A 24472-nucleotide genomic window follows, 5' to 3' on the forward strand; every position below is an offset into this window, starting at 1 on the left:
GTCTCTGCCTCGTCCTGCTGGGACCGGGGGGAGGGTGGCACCGGGTGCGGGGGGCGGGCAGGCGGGGGGTGGCGGGCGGATCGGGGAGGGGGGGTTGCCCCGCGGGGCGGAGGCGGGATCGGTCTGCTGCCGGGCGGGATGCGGCGGCGGGAGCAGCCGCGGGAGAGCCTCGGCTCGCTGGGCCGCCCCGACCTGCTGCGGCACGAAGAGCCGCCGCTGTCCTCGCTCTACCGCAGCTTCTTCGAGGAGGAGTGCCGCGCCATCGTCGGCCGCCTGCACCTCGGCGCCGCCGCGGCCGAGCCCTCGCCGGGCCCCTGGGAGTGCAGCAGCCCCTGGCCCGACGGCACCGGCTTCCTCACCTCCACGCCGCTGGGCGCCTCGCCGCCCCTCGCCGAGGGGACCCCGGCCCGCCCCGGCGCGGGTGACTGCCAGCCCGCCGCCGCTCCGGGCCCGGCCCGCGGAGAGCCCGCCCGCCCGCCGGCCCTGCCCCGAAAGGCGGCCCGGCGCGATGCCGGGCAGCAGCCCCGCGCCACGTCGGGCCCTGCCGGCCGCCCCACCACCTCCGCCCGCTCCCCGGGCCGCGGCGGCAGCAGGGTGTCCCTCATACGGGCACGGGCCGGCGGCGGGGCTCCGGAGCTCCCCAGGGCCGGCAAGGCGCTCGGTGCCCCGGGGACGAGACCACTCCGGTCCCCAGGTGAGGCGGGTGGCTGGAGGGAGCCCCGGCGCGGCCACTGCTGCCCCCAGGCGCCAACCTCTCTCCCCTCCCCAGGGACCGGGACGAAGGTGACGGAGGCTGCCAGGCCCAGGCTCCAGCGTCCCAAAGGGGCCTCGCAGCCGGCACGACCCTCTGCCATCCCCAAAGCCACCCCCCGGGGTGCGGCGAGGGGAGAAGGTAACTCTGCATCTCGGGCAGAGCGCAGAGGCTCGGAGGGACTGATGCTGCGGGGGGAAAGGGGAGGCCTGGGCTGCAGCAGGGACAGGGACAGAGCCTGGGAGTCCCTGGGAGGGGTGCAGTTTGGAGCCCGGGAAATGTGCTTGTGCCCCAAGCGCTGCATTAATTAGCACGCTCTGGCCTCCCGCTAACATGGGCTAGCAGCCATGCTGTTGTGAACTCGCAGGGGTGCCGGTGCCCACGGGCCTGGGACAGGCAGCCTGACCGAGCCCGGGGCTGCCCAGGGAAGGGTGCGGTGTGGCTGCTCCAGCGAGGCGACCTCCGTGCCTCATCTTTGTCCCCCTGCAGCTGCTGCCAAGGCGGGGAGTCGCAGGGAGTCCTCCCAGAGACTCCCCAGAGCGATTCCTACCGTGGCGTCTTGCTCCCGGCTGCGTCCCCTGGGAAAAGCGGCTTCCCCCAAGTGCTTCCGCCCCGGTAAGGGTGGAGGTGGGTAGGGGAGCCGGGGGATCTGGGGTGGTGGGAGCGGGGAGCTGCTGCCCTGGAGGGGACACGCAGGTCTGGGCTGCAGAGTCGAGGGTGATGCTGGGGAAAGGACAGGAGAGGGCAGCGTGTGCTGTGCTCAGGGGAGGGGAAGGGAAACGCAGAGCACTAAGGCTTAGGCACCCAGCAAAGAGCCTGATGCTCTGGCTCCTATGTGGACAGGGAATGGCCCTTGTCAGCATGTGTTCCATGAGCCAGCGATGGGCCCTTGTGGCCAAGAAGGCCAATGGCATCCTGGGGGGCATCAAGAAGAGCGTGGCCAGCAGGTGGAGGGAGGTCATCCTCCCCCTCTGCTCTGCCCTGGGGAGGCCACATCTGGAGTGCTGTGTCCAGTGCTGGGCTCCCCGGTTCCAGAAGGACAGGGAACTGCTGGAGAGGGGACAGCAAAGGGCTACCAAGGTGCTGAGGGGACTGGAACACCTCTCTCATGGAGAAAGGCTGAGGGATTTGGGTCTCTTCAGTCTGGAAAAGATGACTGCGACTGAGGGGGGATCTTATCAATGTTTATAAATACTGAAAGGGTGGGTGTCAGGAGGATGGGGCCAGGCTCTTTTCAGTGGTGTCTGGTGACAGGACAAGGGGTAACGGGCACAAATGTGACCATGGGAAGTTACATCTCAACATGAGGAGGAACTTCTTTCCTGTGAGGGTGGCAGAGCCCTGGCACAGGCTGCCCAGAGAGGTGGTGGAGTCTCCGTCTCTGGAGACATTCCAAACCCGCCTGGAGGCGTTCCTGTGCCACCTGCTGTGGGTGACCCTGCTCTGGCAGGGGTTGGACCGGATCATCTCCAGAGGTCCCTTCCAACCCCTACCATTCTGTGACTGTGTTGCTGTCAGGGCGCTCTCTGGGCAGGGGTTGATGCTCTTTGCTTTCGTTTCCTGGACTCCGCTTCAGGATTGCCTGTGGAGAAGCAGATATGCAATAGGACCTGGGAGCTGAAGGAAGATGGTGAGAGCAAAGAAGGGCTGGTTGCAGCAGGGAGTGTTCTGGGAGCAGGTGAGCAGTACGGAGCTCCCATGCCGGGGTAGGGAGCTGGCGCTTGCTCCCCTGTAGAGAGGAGCCCCTCTGGAGCTTTCCTTGCTCCTGACTGCCAAAGGCCTGCTGAAAACCAAGCATCCGCTGAGTGTACTGCGGTGAGGAGAGTCTATGTTCCTGCGCTGGGCTCTGGTGGATTCTCGCCTCATGTCGGGGTGAGCATGGGGAAACTGCTTGTTGGGCAGTGCCGCTCCCCAGCAGGGTCCTCGCCGAACATGGCACCGGGGTTGCTCCAGCGTGCTCTGGGTCGCGCTGCCTTCCCCAGGCACTGCAGCTGGGACAGCCCTGCCCGCCCAGGGTGAGCACACTCTGAGCAGGAGCCCGGAGCTGCCGGGAGCTAGGCCATGCGGGAGCACCTTCTTCCAGCAGGAGAAGGCCAGGCCAGCAGCAGCCATTGGGCTGGAGGGGCTTGAAGACCTCTGGCTCCCTTGGATAGGTTCTGCCCCTGGTCTGGAGCTGCCCTGTGGCCTGATTGACGAGGGGCCGGGGATGGCGTTTACGTTTCTAGTGGCGACAATTCTCTTCACAGGTAAGGCTGACCAGACGTGGATGTGTGTGGGGTCCTCTTTTTCCAGCGTGTTGACCCCTGGCCCGACTCCAGGGTGCGGGGACGCCGTCCCTGCTGAGCAGGTAAAAGTCAGTGTGTCCTGGTACCAGGGACCACCATTCCAAGGTGGCATGGGCTAGCTGTGCCGGAGGTGGGAGGTGATGGGACTTGGGGCTGCGGATTTCTGGGATGGCACCTGAGCTGTTTTCGCCTTCCCCTGGGGTTTACATGAGACCTTGTGCCTTTGCTGCACGGCTTGATCACCTCTACAATGCTCAGGGGACTGCAGGCTTCTGTCTAGTTAATTTTTTAACGGGCTTTTGAAAGCCCCTGTGCCTTGTGGTGTCACTTTTATACCTGCTGACATGCGGGACATGTCCCCAGCATGGGGTGAGCAGAGCCTGCAGCAAGGCGAGGCTCCAAGGTGTGAAGTCTCCTGCCTGCAAAATGCGTTTGTGCGTCTGCCAGCAGTTTTAGGGCTCTTCGCTCTGCGGCTGTAGCCTGCCAAAGGCACCTGTGTGACCCGTGGGCACTGGAAGTTGCTCGCTGACAAGCCAACGGCGGCTCTTTTGCCAGGCGGGGCTGGTGCGATGCGTGCACCCTGGCAGCGGTGCCGCGGGTGCTGGCCTCGGGGTGTCGCTTGGGCTGCACTGCAGCGGCACCAGGCTCCTGAAGCAGGGGTGAATGTGAAAACAGGGCCCTGCCCTGACATGCTGAGGGGGGTGAGCAGGGCTCCCCCAGCCCAGGAGCCGCTGGTGTGCGTGTGCTGCTCCTCCACGGGCAGGGCTGGGCTGCAGGTCACTGCGTTGGGGCAACTGCCCCACGCTTCACACTTACACCCTGCCCTTGCCAGGCTGCTGGTGATCAGCTGTCCCAGGAGCTGAAGCGTGTCAAGAACGAGCTGAAGCGAGTGAAAGGCGAGCTTGGTACGTGGGGCTGGCTGTTTTGAGGGCTGTGGGACACCTGCAGTCCAGATGACACCCCCTGCACCTGTAGCTGGAGCCTGTGGCTCCGTGGGGATGAGGCTGGCTTCTTGTTCTGGGGTAGAGCAGGATCCCAGCTGCCAGCCCAGGGGTCTGAGGGTGAGGTGTTCGGGACGGGCTGGGCACACGCCTGCTTGCCTCCTGCCTGCAGCTGACAAGACTGCCCAGTGTGAAGCCTATCGCCGGACCATCTCCTCCTTGCAGGCTCAGCTCAGAGCAGCAGGTACGTTCCCTCGCTGGGGCGAGCCCTCGCTCAGAGCAGCAGGTACGTTCCCTGCGAGCCCTCGCCCCTGGGCGGGCTGCAGGGATGCTCTGGCGATGCCTTGCCGGTGGAACTGAGGGCTGCCAGGTGGCAGGGACACAGCTCGTGGTGCTGAGTGCTCGGAGCAGCAGGGCCGTGATGCTGCCATTGCTGCTCCCCAGGAATCTGTCCCGAGGATGCAGCAGTGGAGGAGAGTGGTGACTTGAGGAGAGACTGACAGCTGGCACATGGGAACAGGCTCACAACAGCCGCTCGTCGGGCCGCCTGAGCCATCGCGCCAGATATTTGTGCAGCACTTGAATGAATGAATTTCTTAAGTCCTTGTATTTAAAATAAAGGTGTCTTTTCTCAGTGACGCTTGCTGTCTGCTGGGGTAGGACCAGTGCCCAGTGCTGCCCAGCTCTTCTCCAAAGGGCTGGCACTGGAGCAGCTCGTCTCAGTGCCGAGCAGGGGTGGGGAAGAGCGGAGGGAGCATCCCTGTGCAGCCACCCCTGTGCACAGTCAATGGCAGCCACACCAGGAAGGGGTGCGGGCTGCCTGCGGCACACCAGGGCAGCCGGGAACACCAGGCAGAGATAACGGGGAGCGGGAGCAGGCCAGCCTTCCCAGCCCAGCCTCGGGGCACTGCCAGCACCAAACAGTGGTACTCTGCATGGCCTCGCCCAGACATGAGGCAGCGTGACAAGGTGCCTTCATCAGCCTCCCACAGAGAGAAGGCAACAGGGCAGGTGTCCCAGTGCTGGCAGGCGGGAACAGCGAGGGACTGAGTCCCAAGTGCTGCTTCCCCATTACCTGCCCCCAGACACTGGAGCTGGAGAGCAGCTTTCCTGCGGAAAGAGATCTGGGGTTTGGGTTGACGGCAAGTTGAATAGGAGTCAACAGTGTGCCCTGGCAGCCAGAGGGGCCAACTGTGTCCTGGGGTGCATCAAGCACAGCATTGCTAGCTGGTCGAGGGGGTGATTGTCCCACCCTGCACTTGACTTCAGCAAGACTTTCGACACCGTCTCCCACAGCATCCTCATAGGGAAGCTTAGGAAGCGTGGGTTAGATGAATGGACAGTGGGGTGGACTGAAAACTGGTTGAAAGACAGAGCTCAGAGGGTGGTGATTAGGGGCACGGAGTCTCGTTGGAGGTCAGTGATGAGTGGTGTTCCCCAGGGGTCAGTACTGGGCCCAGCCCTCTTCAATATATTCATCAATGACCTGGATGAGGGGACAGAGTGCACCCTCAGCACGTTTGCTGATGACACAAAGCTGGGGGGGAAGTGTGGCTGACACACCAGAAGGCTGTGACACCATCCAGAGAGACCTGGACAGGGTGGAGAGCTGGATGGAGAGAAACCTCATGAAATTCAAGAAGGGCAAGTGTAGGGTGCTGCCCCTGGGGAGGAATAACCCCTGCACCAGGACAGGTTGGGGGTGACCTGCTGGAGAGCAGCTCTGTGGAAAGAGGCCTGGGAGTCCTGGTGGACAACAGGATGCCCGTGGGCCAGCAATGTGCCCTTGTGGCCAAGAAGGCCAATGGCATCCTGGGGGGCATCAAGAAGAGTGTGGCCAGCAGGTGGAGGGAGGTCATCCTCCCGCTCTGCTCTGCCCTGGGGAGGCCACATCTGGAGTGCTGCGTCCAGTGCTGGGCTCCCCGGTTCCAGAAGGACAGGGAACTGCTGGAGAGGGGACAGCAAAGGGCTACCAAGGTGCTGAGGGGACTGGAACACCTCTCTCATGGAGAAAGGCTGAGGGATTTGGGTCTCTTCAGTCTGGAAAAGACGACTGCGACTGAGGGGGGATCTCATCAACGCTTATAAATACGGAAAGGGTGGGTGTCAGGAGGATGGGGCCAGGCTCTTTTCAGTGGTGCCCAGTGACAGGACAAGGGGTAACGGGCACAAACTTGACCATGGGAAGTTCCACCTAAACACGAGGAGGAACTTCTTTCCTGTGAGGGTGGCAGAGCCCTGGCACAGGCTGCCCAGGGAGGTGGTGGAGTCTCCATCTCTGGAGACATTCCAAACCCGCCTGGAGGCATTCCTGTGCCACCTGCTGTGGGTGACCCTGCTCTGGCAGGGGGTTGGACTGGATCATCTCCAGAGGTCCCTTCCACCCCTACCATCCTGTGATTCTGTGGTGCGGCCCCACCTCGAGCACTGTGTGCAGTTTTGGTTGCCTGGACATCAAACTATTGGAGTGTGTCCAGAGGAGGGTGACCAAAATGGTGAAGAGTCTTCAGGGCAAGACTTACAATGGGCTGCTGAGGTCACTTGGTTTGTTCAGCCTGGAGAAGAGAAGGCTGAGGGGTGCCCTCATGGCAGCCTGCACCTTCGTGGAGGGGGGCAGCAGAGGGGAGGTGCTGATCTCCTCTCTCCAGTGACCAGCGACAGGACACGAGGGAGTGAAATGAACCTGCATCAGAGGAAGGTCAGATTGGACATTAGGACAAGGTTCTTCACAGAGAGGGTGGTCAGTCTCTGGACCTGGCTCTCCAGGGAACTGGTGACAGCACTAAGCCTGGCAGAGTTCAGGGAGCATCTGGCCAACATTGTTAGTCATATAGTTTAGCGTTAGGTAGTCCTGCAGGGAGTTGGACTTGATCCTTATACATCCCTTCCAACTTGAGATATTCCATGATTCTGTGCTCCAGTGGTAGAAGGTGATGGGGTTCCAAGGCCCGATTTGGATCTGCTTCTGCAGGGCTTTTGGCTCCCTTTCTGGGCTGTAGCCACCTCCTACCCTCCTTGGCACTGCCTACGTGCGCCCTGCCACTGTCTGCCTTCCTGCCGCTCCTGTTGGGACGTGCACTTGGCTCGCTCCGTGCCTCTGCCTGCTCCCAGCCATTGGCCCCTGCTGCTGGATCAGTGCCCTGAAGGGCGAGGGGAGAGCGGTAGGCTGGGAGGTGAGGATGGGGCACTGGGAAGATGGATGTGGAGCTGCGTGTGGGGTCTGGGAGATGGAGCCATGTGTGATACCCCGGTGCTGCTCCCTGCCCGGAACTGCCTCCCAACAGCTGCTGTTGCAAGAGGGTTTCTGGGAATAGGCGAGTCTTGGTGTCACCCCCCCTCGCTGCTCTGAGTACCCAGCCTCCACGGGGCTGGGCCGGGGCATTCCCCCATAGAGCCCTGCTGTGCCCAAGGCACTGGAGGCAGCAGGGCTTCATCCACGCCGGGTCCCTGCCTGCTGTAGGCGGCCCAAGAAGGAGCAGGAAGCGCCCGGGCACCAACAGCGAGCTGCAGGGGATTTCTGTATCTTCATCTTGGGCTTGTTTCCTTCCTCTGTTGGGGAGCGTGTGGCCGGGGAGGGAAAGGGGCGTTGCTGAGCCAGGGTTCATTCATCTGCAGAGCGGGAGGAAAGCCTGCGTCACTGCCCGGCAGCTGCGCTCGCAGGAGCCCGCCTTGCTCTTTCCGTCACTTTGAGGTCATTTTTGCCGAGTGGAACATTTTGCCTCCCCAGCCCTTGTGTGTGCACCCCCGGGGGAGGCGGGGTGCGCAGGCACCTGACGCAGGGCCTGTAGCACCCAGCGCAGGGCCTGTAGCACCCTGCCCGCCGCTCCTGCCTGCCCTGCTCTGCAAAGAGCTGGGAGCCTGTTGCCTCCACATTCAGCAGCGGCGCTGGAGCAGAGCCTGGCCCGTGATGTCAGGGAGGGGCCGGCTCCCTGCCTGGCATCACTGCCTGTTCGAATGGGTGTTCGTGACACGCGAACGCTGGATTGCATCAGGAGCAGATTTCTGGAGAGATGGGTGCCGGCTCCCGCTCTCCCCTGGCTGCAGGCCCGGCTGCCAAACGGTTCTCCCGGGACTGGTGTTCCCCAACACTCGGAGCTGCCTGTTGCTCCCGGAGTCGAGGAGGCTGCAGCGGAGCCGCGCGGGCCGGGACTCGCTCCCTGCGAGCACACGGGAGTGGGGGCAGACACCCCCCCCATCACCCCGCACGCCCCCCGGCAGGGCTGGCCTCCCACCCCGCCTCGGTCCCCGCCTGGCTCCTACCCCCGGAGTATCACATCTGGGCACATCTGGGCTGGGGGACCCTCGGCCGCCCCCTCGGCGGCCTTTCCCGGGGGAGCGGGGGGGGGAACAGCTGATGCCTCCGGCCGCACGGTCCCTTGCCCTGCTCTCGGCGGCGCCGCCGGCAGCAGCCGCGCTCCCGGGGCCGAGACGAGCCCGGCCCCCGCCCCGGTGCCGTTTAATTCTTGAATTTATGTATTTTTCCAATCCGGGACCCGGGGGGCGGCAGGGCGGCGGGGCGCGGGTGGGGCAGGGAGGGGACGGACTCCCCCGCACTGCCGGCGGCGCTGGTACCCCTCGCCCGCCGCTTGCCCCGGGGGCGGCGGGGCGGGTCCACGGGGAGCGGGGGGGTCGCGCGGGGTGGCGGGGGGGCCGAGCGCCGGTACCCGTTTCCGGGGCTCGGGGCGGTGCGCTCCGGAGGGCGGGGCGGGGCCGGGCCGGGCCGGGCCGCCCTTCAACCCCCTCGGCGGCTGCGGCGGCGGCAGTCCCGGGGCGAGCGGAGCGGAGCGGGGTCGCACCGGCGCCAGCCGAGCCATACGGAACCGTACCGTGCCCTACCGAGCCGCCGGTGAGTCGCGGCGGGGCCGCCGCCGGGCCGGGCGGGGCCTGGCGCAACCGGTGCCGCGCTTGCATCAGCCGCCGCCCGCACGTGGAAGGCGACCGGGACCTGCCGCGGCGCCTCGTCCCGCTCCCGCCGTCCCCGGGGCAGCGCCGGGCCCCCCGGCGGGACGGAGCGGGGCTGGCAGCTCCCCGGGGCTGGCGATGCCCCCGCGGCGGGGCCGGGGTGGGGGTCCCGAGAGGGGCTGACGGGCTGCCCCGAGCCGCGGCGGGCGAGGGGATGCGGCGGGCGAGGGGATGTGGTGGGGGCCGGGATGCGGCGGGCGCCGGGATGCGGCGGGCAGCCGGAGGGTCCTGCCGGCGGGAGCTGCCGCCCGACGCGCTCCGTCTCCTCTCCGCTGCCCCCCCGTAGCTCGCTGCATGTTCTCCATCTCGGGCGACAGCGTGGCTTCCTGCGAAACACTTCTCCGTCCGTGGGCTGAGCTCCCCCCCCGGAGCAGCCGACCCGCCGAGCAGCTCTCCCTGGGCCGGCTCTAAGGGGTGCTGGGGGGGGCGGTCCGGGGGCTTAACGTGCTTCTTGCAGCGGGTACGGTAAATCCCAGGGCAGCAGGACCGGCGGGGGTTAGGCAGGGGAGGCTGTCCCACATCTTCCTGCTCAGCACCACTCGCGCCTTTTTCTCTGTGCTGCTCTGGGGATAAGGGCTGAGCACGTTTCGGCTGCCAGCCACGCTTGCAGTTTGCAGAGCTCCCGTCGGGCATCAGAAATCCTTGGAGCAATCAATCAGGGCTGGGGAAGGCAGCCAGAGTTGGCCAGGCAGTGGCTGGGGAGGGTGCCCATGCTGGGGCACTTGTTCCCTTGAAACCTGGCCCAGAGGCTGCCCTGGGCCGGGACGGCTCCTTGGGCTGAGGCTGAATGGTGGCACATGCCAGCTCAGGAGGAGGTTTCCCCAGAAACAGGCTGGTTTTCTTGTTATGGGGAAGCAGCTGAGCTGGTGGCTGCCACTGCGACCCTGGTGATCCCCCTCAGTGGAAGAAGGTCACAAAGTTATCCTTGTGTGTATTTACGCTGATCCATACAGTGCCGCATTGGTCCTGCCCCTGTGCTTGGCTTGGGAGTGTTTTGTTTCCCAACAAAGGGAGCAGCTGGTGGGGAGAAGGTGCTGGTGGGCAGGTGGTCCAGCACTGGGCACGGGGTGCCAGCTGTGGCTGTGGGCATTGGCCGCTGCTTTCCTTGTGGTTCCTCTCACCCTGTGCCGGCTGCCTGTGCTTGTCTCCCAGAGCTTTTTGGGGATGGGTGGCTGCTGTGAGCAAGGGGAGTGTGGGTATCACATGTTTAGGGTGATTGCAGCCTGCAGAGTGTGCGGGCTCGGCCATCATCATCATCACACGGGGGGATGTGCGCCAGGGGCCTGCGCTGTGTGTCTGGCCACGCACCCCTGCCGAGGGTGTAGTGCAGATGCTGAGAGCAAAGGAGGAACGGCTGCGTCCCAGTGAGTCAGCCCAGCTTGCCAAATCCTCCGCTGGAGGAATGCTTTGTCTCCCTGCCATCGCTGCTGCGCACGCCCACGCGCCAGGCCGGAGGGATGTGCCAGCAGTCAAGTTTGGGCCGAGGGATCTCCAGGCTGCCAAATCAGTGGGGAGTTGCTGGGAGACAGTGGGCAAGCTCTGGGATGTGCCCAGGGGCCCCGCGGTAGGGACCACACAGGGCTTGTGCAACAAGCCTATTTCCCACCATGGACTGGCTGGGTTCATCCCTGGCTCGCTCCCCCGGCGCAGGAGCTGCGCAGGTGGGGGGTGTGTACCCCACGGTGCCTTGAAGGGAGCCTCCATGGTGTCTGCCCCACGAGTGTGGCAGGAGTTTGGTGCTGGCGGGTCAGCTGGTAGCAGGCACAACTCCCGTGGGCATCGCTGCCTGCCCTGCTCCTTGCGGCGGGGGTTCTGCGGCCTGAAGGACCCTGGGCTTCATGCTCCTGCGGTCCCTTCTCTTGCAGGGGTTTTGAGCAGCTGAGCACCACCCACGAGAGGACAAGATGTTTGGGGGAAAAATGACCAGTGTTGGGAAGAAGCTGATCCGCCGGCGCGTGGTGGATCTGAGCTCTGAGGACACACGTTTTGCTCGCTGCCTCTCCACGCTGGACCTCATCGCCCTGGGGGTGGGCAGCACGCTGGGGGCCGGCGTGTATGTGCTGGCTGGGGAGGTGGCCAAGGAGACGGCTGGTCCCTCCATCGTCCTCTGCTTCCTGGTGGCTGCTCTCTCGTCAGTGCTGGCCGGACTCTGCTACGCAGAGTTTGGGGCCCGTGTCCCCAAGACTGGCTCTGCCTACCTCTACAGCTACGTCACCGTCGGCGAGATCTGCGCTTTCACAACTGGCTGGAACCTCATCCTCTCTTACGTTATAGGTACGGGGCTGGGCAGGGTGCTGGCAAGTGTGCTCCTTCCAGCACTGCACTGGCAGCGTGGGGGGCTCACGGGGGCAGTGTGTGGTGCCGCGGGAGCAGGGTGTGGGGTGGGATCATCAGGGAGGTGGGTGCTGGGGGTGGCCAGTGCCGCTCTGCCCTGGACTTGGAGTGATGCGGAGATTTGCCATCGACCAGGCACGGCCAGCGTGGCTCGAGCCTGGAGCGCAGCATTCGACAACATCATCGGCAACCACATCTCCACTTTCTTCATGAACAAGACCACATTGCACCTGCCAGGGGTGCTGGCTGAGCGCCCGGACTTCTTCGCCCTGATCCTGATTGGGCTGCTCACTGGTGAGTGCGTAGGAGGGGCTCTGTGGCACCGCGGGTGGTGGCACGGGAGCCTGGCGGGTCCCCCCTAACCCCTTCTGTCCCCGCAGCGCTGCTGGCCTTTGGCGTCAGCGAATCTGCTCTCGTGAACAAAATCTTCACGGCGGTGAACCTGGTGGTGCTGGGCTTCGTCATCATCGCTGGCTTCGTGAAGGGAGACATCAAGAACTGGCAGCTCTCGGAGGAGGACTACACCAACAGCATGTACCCGGACCCGCCTGATGACATCAGGTGAGGAGAGTGACCGTGCCAGGCCAGGGGCTGGCACAGGGCTGGCACCAGCCCCTCTGTCCCTGCACCCCACAGCAGCTGCTCTCCTCCTTCCTTTCCAGAAAAATAGACTTTGGCTCTGGCGGGTTTGTCCCCTTTGGACTGGAAGGGATCCTGACTGGCGCTGCCACCTGTTTCTATGCCTTCGTGGGCTTCGACTGCATCGCCACCACAGGTACTGCCTTGGGCGACGGTGGCACGTGCATTTCCCCAGCGCGGCCGGCGGCTGGCTGGGACCTGCTGGGGAGGATGCTCCATGGCGTGGGAAACAGCCTGTCCCACCGCTCCTGGGAGGTTTCCCCGCAGCGGCTGTGTCCCCAGCTGGGCTAGTACAAAAGGGCTCACAGCCTGCCCTGCCCCAGGAAAAGGGGCTCCCAGCACTGCGTGGTGGGAGTGGGGCTGCACCCTGCCTGCGCAGGCAGCTCCCGGGGCAGCGGGGAGCCTTTCCGCTGCCGAGTCTGGGCTGCAACAGCCCTGGGAATTGCTGGTGCCTCCTGGTTGTTTCCCAGCCTCAAGCAACGTTTTTCTAAATGACTGAGTTCATGCAGAGCTGCCGCTCTCTGGAGCGCAGGGAGCCCTCTTAATTTCCTCTCATTCCCCCAGGAATCTACTTAGTGGGTGGCTGGTACAGGCTGTTCTGCCTGACCTCCCTGCATGTGCCTCCCTGCCCCCAGGGGCTGCCTGGCAGCCGCCTCCATCCCTCCTACGCCGGCCGCCGAGCCTCTTGCCGAGAGCGTGGTGCAGCAGGAGAGCACGCCTTGGCAAAGGCTGGGGGCAGAGGGCATGGCGGCTGCGTCGCTGTACCCGTGGGCATGGAGGATCCGTGTTCAGTGGGCTCCGCAGGGAGCGGGAGCTGCTGGTGGGGGCAGAGGGCTGGCATAGCAGGGGAGCTGTGAGCCCAGCTGCTGGGCAGCCACGTGCCTGGAAGCCAGGGCTGCAGCCACGTGCTCCTGGCCGTGCAGCAGCATGACTGGGGACCCCTCCTCTCCAACAGCCCCCACCCTGCTGCTCCCAGCCCCACGCTGCCATGGGAAGTCCCTGCTGCGGCTTGTCCCCTCGGGGCCAGCTGCCCCACGGTGTGCCACGGAGCAGGGACGGACGCTGCCTCTTGTCTCTGCACAGGGGAGGAAGCCAGGAACCCACAGCGCTCGATCCCCATCGGCATCATTGTGTCCCTCCTCATCTGCTTCGTGGCTTATTTCGGGGTGTCTGCGGCCCTGACCCTCATGGTGCCCTACTTCCTCCTGAACAAGGAGAGCCCCCTGCCCGAGGCTTTCAAGGCGGTGGGCTGGGAGCCCGCCCGCTACGCCGTTGCTGTCGGCTCGCTCTGCGCCCTCTCCACCAGGTAGGACTGGCTCCATCACTGACACCGCCTGGCATGGCATGGGGACTCGGCTGGCCTGGGGGTTTGCCCCGTCTGGCTGCTCTCCTGCTCCTGGCACGGAGCTGGTCCCGACCCCATCTGGGTGGTGGGCGCGTGCAGCTGGCCTGGCAGGCCCTGAGCCATCTCTCCCCACGGCAGCTTGCTGGGCTCCATGTTCCCTATGCCCCGCGTGATCTATGCCATGGCGGAGGATGGGCTGCTCTTCAAGTTCCTCTCCAACATCAACAGCCGCACGAAGACCCCTCTGTCAGCCACCATCACCTCGGGGCTCCTTGCGGGTAAGGCTCCTGGCTGCTGCCTCCCACTCGGCCCCCGTGGCGGTCTGGAGCTGTGCTTATGCTGTATGTCCTCGTTGCAGCGGTGATGGCCTTCCTGCTTGACCTGAAGGACCTGGTGGACCTCATGTCAATCGGCACGCTGCTGGCCTACTCCTTGGTGGCGGTGTGCGTGCTCATCCTCCGGTGGGTGCCTCCTCTTGCGTGGTGGTGCCTGGGGTGGATGTGCCTTGCGTCAAGCCCGGGCATTGTGGCCACAGCTCTGTCCCAGGGGGATGCAGCCTGGGGAAGCGTCAAGCTCCCATGATGGAGGCTGCTCACAAGAGCCTGCGTGTTGTCTCTGGGCACATCCATGGGCTGGCCATCACGGGGCTGCTGCCAGCCCAGCACATGGAGCTAGAGGAGCGGGAGGGCTGTGAGGGTGCTGGCCACTGTCCCCCTGGGCGGGGAAGTTCCTGGGGCTGTGCTGCAGCTTGTCCCATCTGCACAGGTACCAGTCTGGGCAGCTGAACTCCCCGAAGGCCGTGGAAATGCTGGAGCTGAACGGGAACGAGGAGGAGAGGGTGATCATGAACCCGACCATCGCCACCACCAGCGCCCAGCAGAAGGAGACGTTGTCCCTGGCCACGCTCTTCAACCCGCCCACAAACACCCCCACTGCGCTCTCGGGACGCATTGTCTACGTCTGTGTCTCAGTCATCGGTGAGTGAGCAGGAGGCAGCGGCTGATGTCGCCCTCCTGCCAGGGGCCAGAGCGTTTTGGCGCATCTCCACCGAGCTGGGAAGGGATGGATGGTGGGTTCTCCGGGCGGAGGAGAGGGGTTGAGTAGCACAGGCTGCCAGCTACTGTTGGCAGCACCAGCAGGCGTGGGACCCGCTCTGTGCTGAGCAGGGTGCCAGGTGTAGAGCACAGCTGGGGTTTGGGGTGCGCGGGGGCTGATGGACGACGTGGGGGCTAAGCTGGGCATGTGCGGGTTGTCGTGGGAGCTCCCTGTGATGAGCCTGGCCCAGGCTGGCCACCCAGTGAGGGTGTTCCCCAGCCCCTCGAGAGTGCTGAGGCTCGGCCAGCAAGGTTTGATCCATCCATCGATGGCTTCATTGTGCTGCCAGAACAGGGCGGCTCAGCCAGGTGTGGCGCAGGCTCCCCTCGGCTTGTTGGGCTGGTGAATTCCCCCCGCAAAGTGCTTTCCCGAGACTTTGGGGTGGGTGTTGGAGACAGCATGTGCTGGAACTGTACCTGACTGAGAGGAGTGGGTGCCTCAGCCCAGCCGTTGGTGAGGCTTGGGGTCCCAGAGAGGCCACATGCCATGCAGCCACCTGACTGCCCCGTCTCTTGCAGCCACACTCATCACGGTCATCTGCATCGTCCTGACCCTCAAGGTAAACGCGCTGAAGGATGCCAGCGTGGGCTGGATCGTAGCCCTGGTGCTGCTCCTCGTGGCTCTGCTCATTCCCACCATCATCGTTTGGAGGCAGCCGCAGAGCAACGCGCGGTTGAACTTCAAAGTGAGTGCAGCCCCCAGCAGCTCAGCATCTGCACCCCCGCGGACCCCCGGTAGGGTCTGGGCCATTGCAGGGTCTGCCAGGGCTCGCTGCCCGGCAGTCACCATCCAGGAGAGCCCAGGGCCTCGAGACGTGGCTCTCTGAGGCGCAGTCCCCAGGGTGAAAGTGCTCTCTGGGCTGTGGCAGGGGTGGGATCCCTCCCTGGCCAGGAGCATCCTCAAGCCCAGCCGGGTCTCTCAAGTCACAGCTGACATGACAGCTCTTGTCCCTCGCAGGTACCTTTCCTCCCGCTCCTGCCGATCTTCAGCATCTTCGTTAATATCCTGCTGATGGTACAGCTGAGTGCTGGCACCTGGGTGCGGTTTGCCATCTGGATGGTCGTGGGTAGGTGTCCTGCAGAGGGGAGCGCAGTGCCCGCGGGGTCTCCCCTGGGGGCTGTTAACACTGGCAGCCCGCCGCCGCCACCCATTTCATTGCGGAAACTGTCCTGCAGGTTTTATGATTTACTTTGGCTATGGGATTCGGAACAGCGTGGAAGGGAAAAACGCGGAGGAAGCCTGTACGACAGTAGAAAAGCCTCTGCACCACCCTGGACTGGACCTCAGCCCTGGGGCTGCTGCGGTCTGAGAGACCGGGCACCCGCACTCCGTGGACCTCTGCCAGTATTCCCGCTCAGGACAAGATCATGATCCGCATGGTACATCCATCCCCTGCCCTGCAGGGAGTGAGTCCCAGCGTCAGGACCGCCGAGCCGGGCCGTGTGCTGGCCTTTCCCCTCGCAGAGCAGAGGTCACGGAGACGAGACCCCGGGCCGGGTGGGAGCACTGCTGGGCCGGGGCTGGTCTCTGCCAGTGACAGCGGCATGGCGCTCCCGCCGTGGAAGCTGCTGTCAGAAATGCTGCTTTCCCTGCGCACAGGAGGCCCCGCGTGATGGTGCAGCTGTATTTGTCCTGTCTGTGCATGTGGCTGTGGTCACCACCTCCTCCCTGTGCTTTCCAAGCGTTGTGCCACGAGGCTTGGGGCGGCCATTCTGATACCGCCAGCAGTTCGGTACTTGCCGGCAGCGCGGGGCTCAGCTGGCCAAACCCCTCTCTGTGCTTGGGATTTGCATCCCACGCTGAGCCTTGCGTTGCCCCAGCCATGCTGCTTGGGGTGAGCATCCAGCTCGGATGTCCATCAAGATGTCCACAGGGCGGCCATGCCAGCCTCCAACCTCGTATCCCTTTGTATAATTGGTGTTTTAATGACGATTTTTATACCTATTAAACTAAATGGTTTTTAACTGCTTGGCTCTGTTGGTCCTGCTGCAGCTAGTGTTAATGCCCTGTGGCCACAGAGCCTCGGGCAGGACCCCATGTGCCAGGCTGGTGCCAGCGCAGAGCGGGGCTCGGCCACAGCTGGCTGATCTCCCTGCCCCAAACCTGCCGGCTGGGGCCACCAGCGCTCACGCTGTCCCCTGGGAACCGTGGGGCAGTGCTCCAGGCCAGCTCAACCCAGCCCTGCTGGGACCCGTGGGCAGCACACCAGCCTGCCATGGCCCTGCCCTGCACGCCCTGCGCTGCGTGGGAGCGTGTCGCTGGGTCCCGGGGCAGCGGCTGCAGTAATGACCTTGGAAATATCTCCTGGGTGCTCCAGCAGTGCCCTGCAGAGGAAGCGTGGAGGGGAGCTGCTCTGCATCCATGTGAAAAGATGTTGATTTCCCAGATTCTGATCTGGTCTAAATTAGCCCTGATGGATAATTTTGCAAAATAAACTAATTTAGGGCAGATAGATCTGGCGTAGTTCCGGCATCTCTCCCGGCTTACTGGCAGTGGAGCAGGGTCACTGCACGGTCAGCAGCGAGGGCCCCAAGCCATCAACTCCGCTTGGCCTCCGGGCTGGAGCTGCGAGCCCGGCCCCGAGGATGTGCCCAGGGAAAAAGGGGCTGCGGTGCCTGCTCTGGCCCCACGCCGGGCACTGCCTGCCCTGCTGCCCCGGGCTGGGGTGCCCTTCCAGAGCCCCAGGCTCCAGCCCACAGGTGCAGGCACTGGCTCCTTGCAGGTGCTTCCAGCTTTCCCGCTGGTGCTGGTGCCACACTGTGCTGCGCTGGGTCCCACCACCCCGCCCCATGGGCATCTTCTGGCCGGGGGCAGCACATGGGGCCCCGCTGAGCCCTAAGCCTGCAGTTCCCCAGCACCCATGCACCCGGGTTCAGGTGCTGTTGCCCAAGCCTAGGGGGCAATGGGCCTGTGATACGGCTGCAGCCCTCACCCCCTGCCTCAGCACTGCTGCAGCCCCCGCTTTGTGCCTGTGTCCCCGTGCACGTGTGCATGTCCATGCCCATGGCCGTGCGTCTGTTCGTGCCCATGGGTATGTCCCTGCCTGTCCCCAGGCCATCCCACGGAGCACTGGCATCCCATCCTGGGCACCCATTGGGGCTGGCAGAGCTCCAGACATGGAGCAGGGTGCTGGAAGCCCTGGGCAGCTCCCACCACGGCACCTCCCACCATGGCAGCTGTCTGGCAGCTGCCAACCCGTGCGGGTGCCGTGCGGTGGGTCGGTGTCGTCCCACTGTGGGCGCTGGCAGGAGCACAGCAGTCTCGTCCGCCCCGGGGCCCAGGCCGGGTGCCATGCCCTTGGCTGCCTGCCTGGGGGGGGGGGCCGCCCCAGGCCTGGGTGGCCACCATGGGGGGACCCTGCCTCCCTCTCCCCACAGCCTCCTTCCGCCCCATCGGGGCTGGCAGAGCTGCCAGGGGTGGCCCTGCGTCCTCCCCCGGGCAGTGCCTCTGCCTTTCCCGCTGCTGCACATCTCGGTGCATCAGTCGGAGTGTGAATAACACCCAACAGGAGCCCCAGCGTGTTGTCGGCACAGCTTTAACTGCTGCCATGCCAGCCTGCACGCGGCCTGCCGAGATGCTCCGATAGCTCCGTTGTGTGGAGCGGGGCCATGAGCGAAGCACATTCCTGGGTGTCAGGGGTTGGGGGGCTGCAGGGTGGGCTTTCCCCTCCCGTGCCAGTCTGGAAGGGATCGTTTTCTGGTTTGAGAAAAGGCAGCAAAAAGCAGAACCTGGCTTTTCCGCTTTCCAGCCCTGCACACAGCCGACTGTGCTTTGCCCCCCCCAGACCCGCAGTTTCCACCTGAGAGGCAGCAGAGTGGGGCTCCTGGGCGACTCCAGCCCTGCGGCGCGGCTGGCAGAGCCCTGGGGGGAACCAAACAGGCCTGAAGCTGCTCCAGTGCCAGTGCCGGTGCCGCTGCACGGGCAAGAGCGTGGGCAGGAGCACGGGCAGGGCTGGCTCCCGTTTTGGTGCTCTCTTGCTGGATGTAGTGGCCGGGGAAGGGGGAGGCTCGGGAAGGCCCCCTTGGGCTTGGTTTGTGATCTCCCTGTTGCCACCCTCCCCTGGATTTAAAGGGGAGACGGAGGGCTGTTGACTCCAGCTGCATTTGGCCCGAGCCGTGCCGAGGGGGCAGGCAGTTGGGGCAGCACTGCAGTGGAGACCCGGCTGCGGCCACCAGCAGACGGCAATGTGCTGTGGCCGTGGGCCATGCCGGGGACGCAGCACTGTGGGACAGGGTGCGATGGTGCAGAGAGCTGGTGGCTCTCACCTCCCTCCCCGCCTGGGTCCAGCCGGTCCCTGCGGCTTTCATAACCTCACGGACCGCCACGTGTCCTTCAATCCGAGGAGTTAATGCGTGGCCTTCTTCCCTGTCGGACCAGCGAGCAGGTACCGTCAGATCCTCCTCCCTGCAGGTGACGGGCTGGGGGAGCGGAGCTGCAGCAGCTGCCGGGTGGGACGCATCCATCAGTGGGGCGCAAGCCCTGGAATCCGGCGAATCCACCCCGGGGCAGACAGGGTTACTGACGCAACAGAGCAAACTCATCAACTCGTGATATTTCTGCAGCGGCGCTGTGTTGTGCTGCAGGGCCTCACCGGCCAGAAGAGCTCCAGGAGATCAAAGCCAGTGCTGGGTGAGATTTCTATCACTCTTTTACTCGCCCGACTCCAGGCAGGTCCCAACCCTTCTGCTCTCTGTAGTAACAGCTTAAGCACGCACGACCCAGGAGCTGGCAGGAGGCTGCGTGCATCGGATAATCCTCCCGGCCCCGAGCCGCGGCAGGTGGCCGGGTCTCTAATCGTGCAGGCTTAATGCTCGCCTTGCTCTGCCTTTGCAGGTCTGGCACGATGACTTGCTGCCAGGTGGTTGCTCTTCTCTTACTCTCCTTTCTTCCCAGTACTGGGGGTGCTGGCAGACAAGAGGCTCAACATGAGCGGTCAGTGTGCACTTGCAGCCCAGAAAACCAACCGCATCCTGGGCTGCATCAGTAGAAGCATGGCCAGCAGGGCGAGGGAGGTGATTCTCCCTCTCTACTCCACTCTCGTGAGACCACACCTGGAGTCCTGCATCCAATTCTGGAGCCCCTACTACAAGAGAGATATGGACGTGCTGGAACGTGTCCAGAGAAGGGCCACGAGGATGATCAGAGGGCTGGAGCACCTCTCCTATGAGGACAGACTGAGAGAGTTGGAGTTGTTCAGACTGGAGAAAAGAAGGCTCCGAGGAGGCCTTATAGTGGCCTACCAGCATCTTAAGGGGGCCTACAAGAAAGCTGGGGAGGGACTTTTTAGGATGTCAGGCAATGGTAGGACTAGAGGGAATGGATCAAAACTAGAGATGTGTCGATTCATGCTGGACATTAGGAAGAAGTTCTTCACCATGAGGGTGGTGAGACGCTGGAACAGGTTGCCCAGAGAGGTGGTGGAAACCCCGTCCCTGGAAGTTTTTAAGGCCAGGCTGGATGGGGCTCTGAGCAACCTGATCTAGTGGGAGGTGTCCCTGCCCATGGCAGGGGGTTGGAACTAGATGATCTTTAAGGTCCCTTCCAACCCAAACCATTCTATGATTCTATGATACTGCAGCTGGTGACCTGGTTCCCGCTCTCGTTCCTGGTCCACGCTGCAACTAGCCACAGTGCGGTTCTTGCCACAGCCCATCCTGGAGCTGACAATGGTCTGTGGTGCTGCCTGTGCCCGGCAGGAGGCCACCCTGGTCCCACAGGACCTCCAGGAGTACCTCTCCTACGAGACAGCGTACCCCAGTGGCACCCCCACCCTCACCATGGTGGAAATGAGTCCCCGGGTGGGCAATGCAGAGAGGAGATGGTGGAGGCAGCGTGTGTGACGCAAGCAGCAGATTTATGGTGCAAACAGGTGGTTTTCCATCAGTGGGAGCCACTTCTTGATAAACTACCCCTATTCTGCCACCATCAAGATCTCTGTGGGCTGCATGGACACGCTGGTGTCTGAGTGGCAGTTTCTCACTGCTGCCCACTGCATTCACAACAGCGAAGACTACGTGAAGGGGGCCAAGAAGATCAAGGTGGGTTTCCTGATGCCGGTGCAGGGTGCTGTCAACAGGACGAGGATGGGGAGGCTGGCAATGTGCTGGGCTCGGGTGCAGCGCGCACAGGTGCCCACGGGCTGGATCCGAGGCCCCGGCTCGGTCAGCATGGACTATGATTGCACCCATTTGGAGCTGCGTAGGCCATCTCGGCGCCTGCACACGAAGCTGGGGACAGCTCTGGCAGCAGAGGAGATCACAGAATCACAGAATGGTTCGGGTTGGAAGGGACCTTAAAGATCATCTCGTTCCATCCCCCTGCCCTGGGCAGGGACACCTCCCACCAGAGACCAGGCTGCTCAAAGCCTCATCCAGCCTGGCCTTGAACACCTCCAGGGACGGGGCATCAACAGCTCCCCTGGGCAACCTGTTCTGGTGCCTCACCACCCTCACAGCAAAGAATTTCTTCCTGATATCCAATCTAAATCTCCCCTCCTTCAGTTTGAAGCCGTTACCCTGTGTCCTGTCATTACACTCCCTGATCCAGAGTCCCTCCCCATCCTTCCTGTAGGCCCCCTTCAGGGACTGGAAGGGGCTCAAAGGTCTCCCCGGAGCCTTGTCTTCTCCAGGCTGAACCCCCCCAACTCTCTCAGCCTGTCCTCACAGCAGAGGGGCTCCGGCCCTCGGATCTTCATGACCATCCTCTGTCCCCACTCCAACAGGTCCATGTCCTTCTTGTGCTGAGGGCTCCAGAGGGGGACACAGTACTCCAGGTGGGGTCTCACCAGAGCAGAGCAGAGTGACAGAATCCCCTCTCTGGATCTGCTGGCCACACTTCTTTTGATGCAGCCCAGGATGCAGTTGGCTTTCTGGGCTGTGAGTGCACATTGCTGGCTCATGTTGATCTTCTTGTCCACCAGCACCCCCAAGTTCTTCTCATCGGGGCTGCTCTCAAGCCATTCTCCGCCCAACCTGTATTTGTGCCTGGGAGATGTCTGGGAGAAGGATTCATTTCTCAGGGTTTGACAGTGACCAGCCGGGCGAACTGGTCTACTGCTTCTGTGGGGTGGAGGACGAGATGGTCCACCTCATTTACCAGTGCTGTGACGCCAGGCCTGGTGCGTCCAGGTGTATGGCAAAGAGTGGGGCCCCATATGACACAAAAGGTAGAGGAAGGTGATCAGGGTCTTCTCAGGGCACCAGTGGCTGGAAGTGGTTGTGGAGCACCACAACTATAATGTTGCTGTTTGTCTGAGCGCTCTAAAGCTTATTCAGATTTGTTACTGGACCAAAGGGGACTCTAAAAGCTGTCTGAATGAGAACTGCAGCCTGCTTCTTCCCCTCCCCAGTGCAGATGGCTTTGAGTGTGGTGTTCCTGTGCAAGAGTCCAGCCAAAGGGCTTGAGGAAAAGCGGCGTTTCCTGGCAAAGCTGCTCCACTTTATCCTGTTCTCTGTCACGGAGGAAGAGGGTCTCCACAGATCACAAGGGATCCAGCAGAAACCCACTGGAGCCCAAGTCCTGATTCCCTGGGAAGCCTGAAGAGTGGTTTAAGCTCCTTTGGTTGGTGCTGGCATGAACTCAGCATCAGGGTTCTTTACAGAAAGAGCTTGGCTGTGGGCCAGGGAAAGCGGCCTCCGCTTCCAGCATGTCAACGGCCCACGACGTGGGAGAGGCAGCCACATGCTTACTGTTAAGCTGTACCCGATTTCTCTTGGGTCTGGTCAGGTCTCGGTCTGTTGGCTGTGCTGCCCAGCTCGGCATTGCCCCAGCAATGTGAGGACAAAGGGGTTTCTCTCCTAACAGGACCTTTGTGTGCTGATGAAAGGTGTCTGCAAGGCAGCCCTGGAGCCTGAGTCTTCTGGGCACAGAGCGTGCCGTGGCCAGGAGCCCGGCCAGGGCAGGAGGGGCTGCTCCGGGGCTCTGGTAGTCACTGTGCTTGGGAACGCTCTTGGCAAGGACACCTCTTCTGATGGATGCAGCATGGTGCCGTGTGGGTACCTACACGTGCCAGCACGGGCTGAGGGCTGGAAGCACCTACTGACTTGTAAACTTTCTCATCTCTCTCTGGTTCTGTTTGGGATTGCTGTAGAAGGAAGGGATCCTGACATTTACGGCAGCTGTAGTATTTAAGGTGGATTCTTTTAGGCAAATACATGTATTTGAATAAAAGTCAGCACAAATCTCTGCAAAGGTTATGTTGAAAGAGGAAGGGGTGCATAGATTGCTAGCTCTGGTTTGGGACTTGCTGAAGGAGACACTCTTCCTCCAGACCGAAGTGAGTGGGACAGGGAGATCTGAGTAGGGCTGAAATCACAGTAACTTGCAAAAATAGGGACTGAGGCCTTCTCCAGTCACAAAACAGCCCAGGCACCTGACTGAAATGAACAGATTTACGCACGTTCTGTCACACCCATAGGACCGATGTGTCCAACAGGCCACACCAGGCTCTTCCATTAGCAAACTGAAAACTCACCTTGGGGTTCCCTTCCTCATACACAAGAGATTCCTTTGCTAATCCCAGAGTTTCACAGCTGATACCTCTCCCCATCTTCCTTAAGTTTTCCAAGTTTCCCTGCTGTGTTTGCCCTCTGTAATTCATATTCTCCACACGGGACCTCGCGCTGATGCTGCTTTGCCAGGCTGGACAGATGACTGCTTGTATTTTTTGCTCTTGAGTCAATGTCCTGCTCCTCTTCACTGCGTCTCTGGGTCAGCCCGCATCACAGGCTTCTCAACTCTTTGTCATTGCTGAAACCTGCTGAAAGCTAAACATGCAGTTCCTTCCAGACCTGACAGCTGTACAGGCAGAGCGACCTGACTTGCAAAACAAACAGGTAGGAGGCATTTCAACAAACTAAATGTAACACCCCCTCCCGCTCAGTTATCAAGACTTTGGGGTAATGTGAGGATTAAACTAATTGAAATTGTATGCCTGGTCTGCAGATGGGTGTGCAACAGTTTCCATTATCTCGGATGAGATAATGCATGAAAAATCATGATTACACGTTACTGGGCAGGGATCAACCCCTATTATTTACATAATACAAACCCAATTTACAGACAGAATTTAACTTGTTCAACGGAATTACCTGCCCGATCTGAGAGGTTCTTGGGGACAGATCAGAAAGGGTTTTCATCTCCCCTGGTCCTTTGTTTGGACCCCGAGAACAGGATAGAGAGTATCAGCCATGCTCTTGAAGTGGGAAGAATGCCTGTCATAGGGAATGAGGAGGGACAGAGATTTTCTTCAAAGTTTTGGAGCCGAGAAGACACTCTCTCCACAGTTGGCACAATACATCGCTGCCAAGCTGTTAGGATGTGACGCTGGGGCACTTTCCTCACATGGCCCATGTGCACAGGTCATTCTCTGTCTCTTTGGAGACCTCATCGTCTAGATCACTGTAGATGACTTCCAGCACCGCCAGTTCTCTCAGGCACTGGATGCTTCCATCTGCAGTACTCTACGTTCCCGGGCAGTTCACAAGATCTTTCTGGAATGGGTATCTTGCCATCACACTAAAGAGGAGCCATCTCCAGAGACTGCAAATTGCTGCCTCTTCTCCAATTCCTCTCTCAACTCCCCAGTTTCTAGCAAGGGATCCCAGCTGTTGGGTTCCCCTACCTTCCAATTGCTGACTGCCGGCTCTATTATCCCAGCATCAGAGCAGTCGGGCAGCAATCCACTCACCTGGCTGGCGGCTGTCATCTTTCCACACGTCTCGAAGTTCTGATGAGGTCAGAGACTGGGTAGTTTCTGCCGCTTGTCTGAATTCTCTCACTCCTTCCTCCAATTTCTTTGCCAAAGGATCAGCTTCTTGATCAAACCCTTCCTCCTCTTCCTCCTCCCTTACTAATCGCTGATATGGACCCGCTCACCTCCTTGTCCACCGTTTCTTTTTCACTACTGGGGCAACTGTTGTTGTTTGGGTCCCTATCTCTACTATCATGTCCTCAGATGTAGCTTGCACCCTAGGCTCAGTCAAGGTGTTCTCAGAGGTGGTCTGGGTCCCTGCTTTAACCACAGATCTCTGATAGGAGTGAACTGTGGCTCGGTAGGCACAGGCCAAGCTGAAACCAGTACTGCTGGTTTTCACTGGGGTAGGCACGGGACCCTTCGATC

General features: G+C 62.1%; 1 protein-coding gene and 1 pseudogene across 1 annotated transcript; both read left to right on the forward strand.

Annotated features, from left to right (window-relative positions):
- Window positions 1-8661: 8661 nt before the first annotated feature.
- SLC7A3 (solute carrier family 7 member 3) lies at window positions 8662-16284 on the forward strand. Its single transcript, XM_063347064.1, has 12 exons — window positions 8662-8823; window positions 10805-11213; window positions 11409-11567; window positions 11654-11834; window positions 11936-12048; window positions 12996-13218; window positions 13396-13535; window positions 13616-13718; window positions 14023-14234; window positions 14871-15037; window positions 15310-15418; window positions 15528-16284. Exons 2-12 carry the CDS (start codon window positions 10844-10846, stop codon window positions 15659-15661), a joined length of 1911 nt encoding a protein of 636 aa, XP_063203134.1. The 5' UTR covers window positions 8662-8823; window positions 10805-10843; the 3' UTR covers window positions 15662-16284.
- On the forward strand, window positions 15720-21755 carry LOC134520892 (serine protease 23-like; annotated as a pseudogene).
- Window positions 21756-24472: the final 2717 nt, after the last annotated feature.

The sequence above is a fragment of the Chroicocephalus ridibundus genome, chromosome 9 (assembly GCF_963924245.1).
Source record: "Chroicocephalus ridibundus chromosome 9, bChrRid1.1, whole genome shotgun sequence".
In the NCBI taxonomy this organism is placed as follows: Eukaryota; Metazoa; Chordata; class Aves; order Charadriiformes; family Laridae; genus Chroicocephalus; species Chroicocephalus ridibundus.

Bases quoted from the DNA above. Each gene is read 5' to 3' on its own strand.
- SLC7A3 (XM_063347064.1), top strand. From the start codon at position 10,844: ATGTTTGGGGGAAAAATGACCAGTGTTGGGAAGAAGCTGATCCGCCGG. The intron at 13,536-13,615 runs GTAAGGCTCCTG...TCCTCGTTGCAG, and splicing joins CACCTCGGGGCTCCTTGCGG to CGGTGATGGCCTTCCTGCTT. The intron at 13,719-14,022 runs GTGGGTGCCTCC...CCATCTGCACAG, and splicing joins GTGTGCGTGCTCATCCTCCG to GTACCAGTCTGGGCAGCTGA.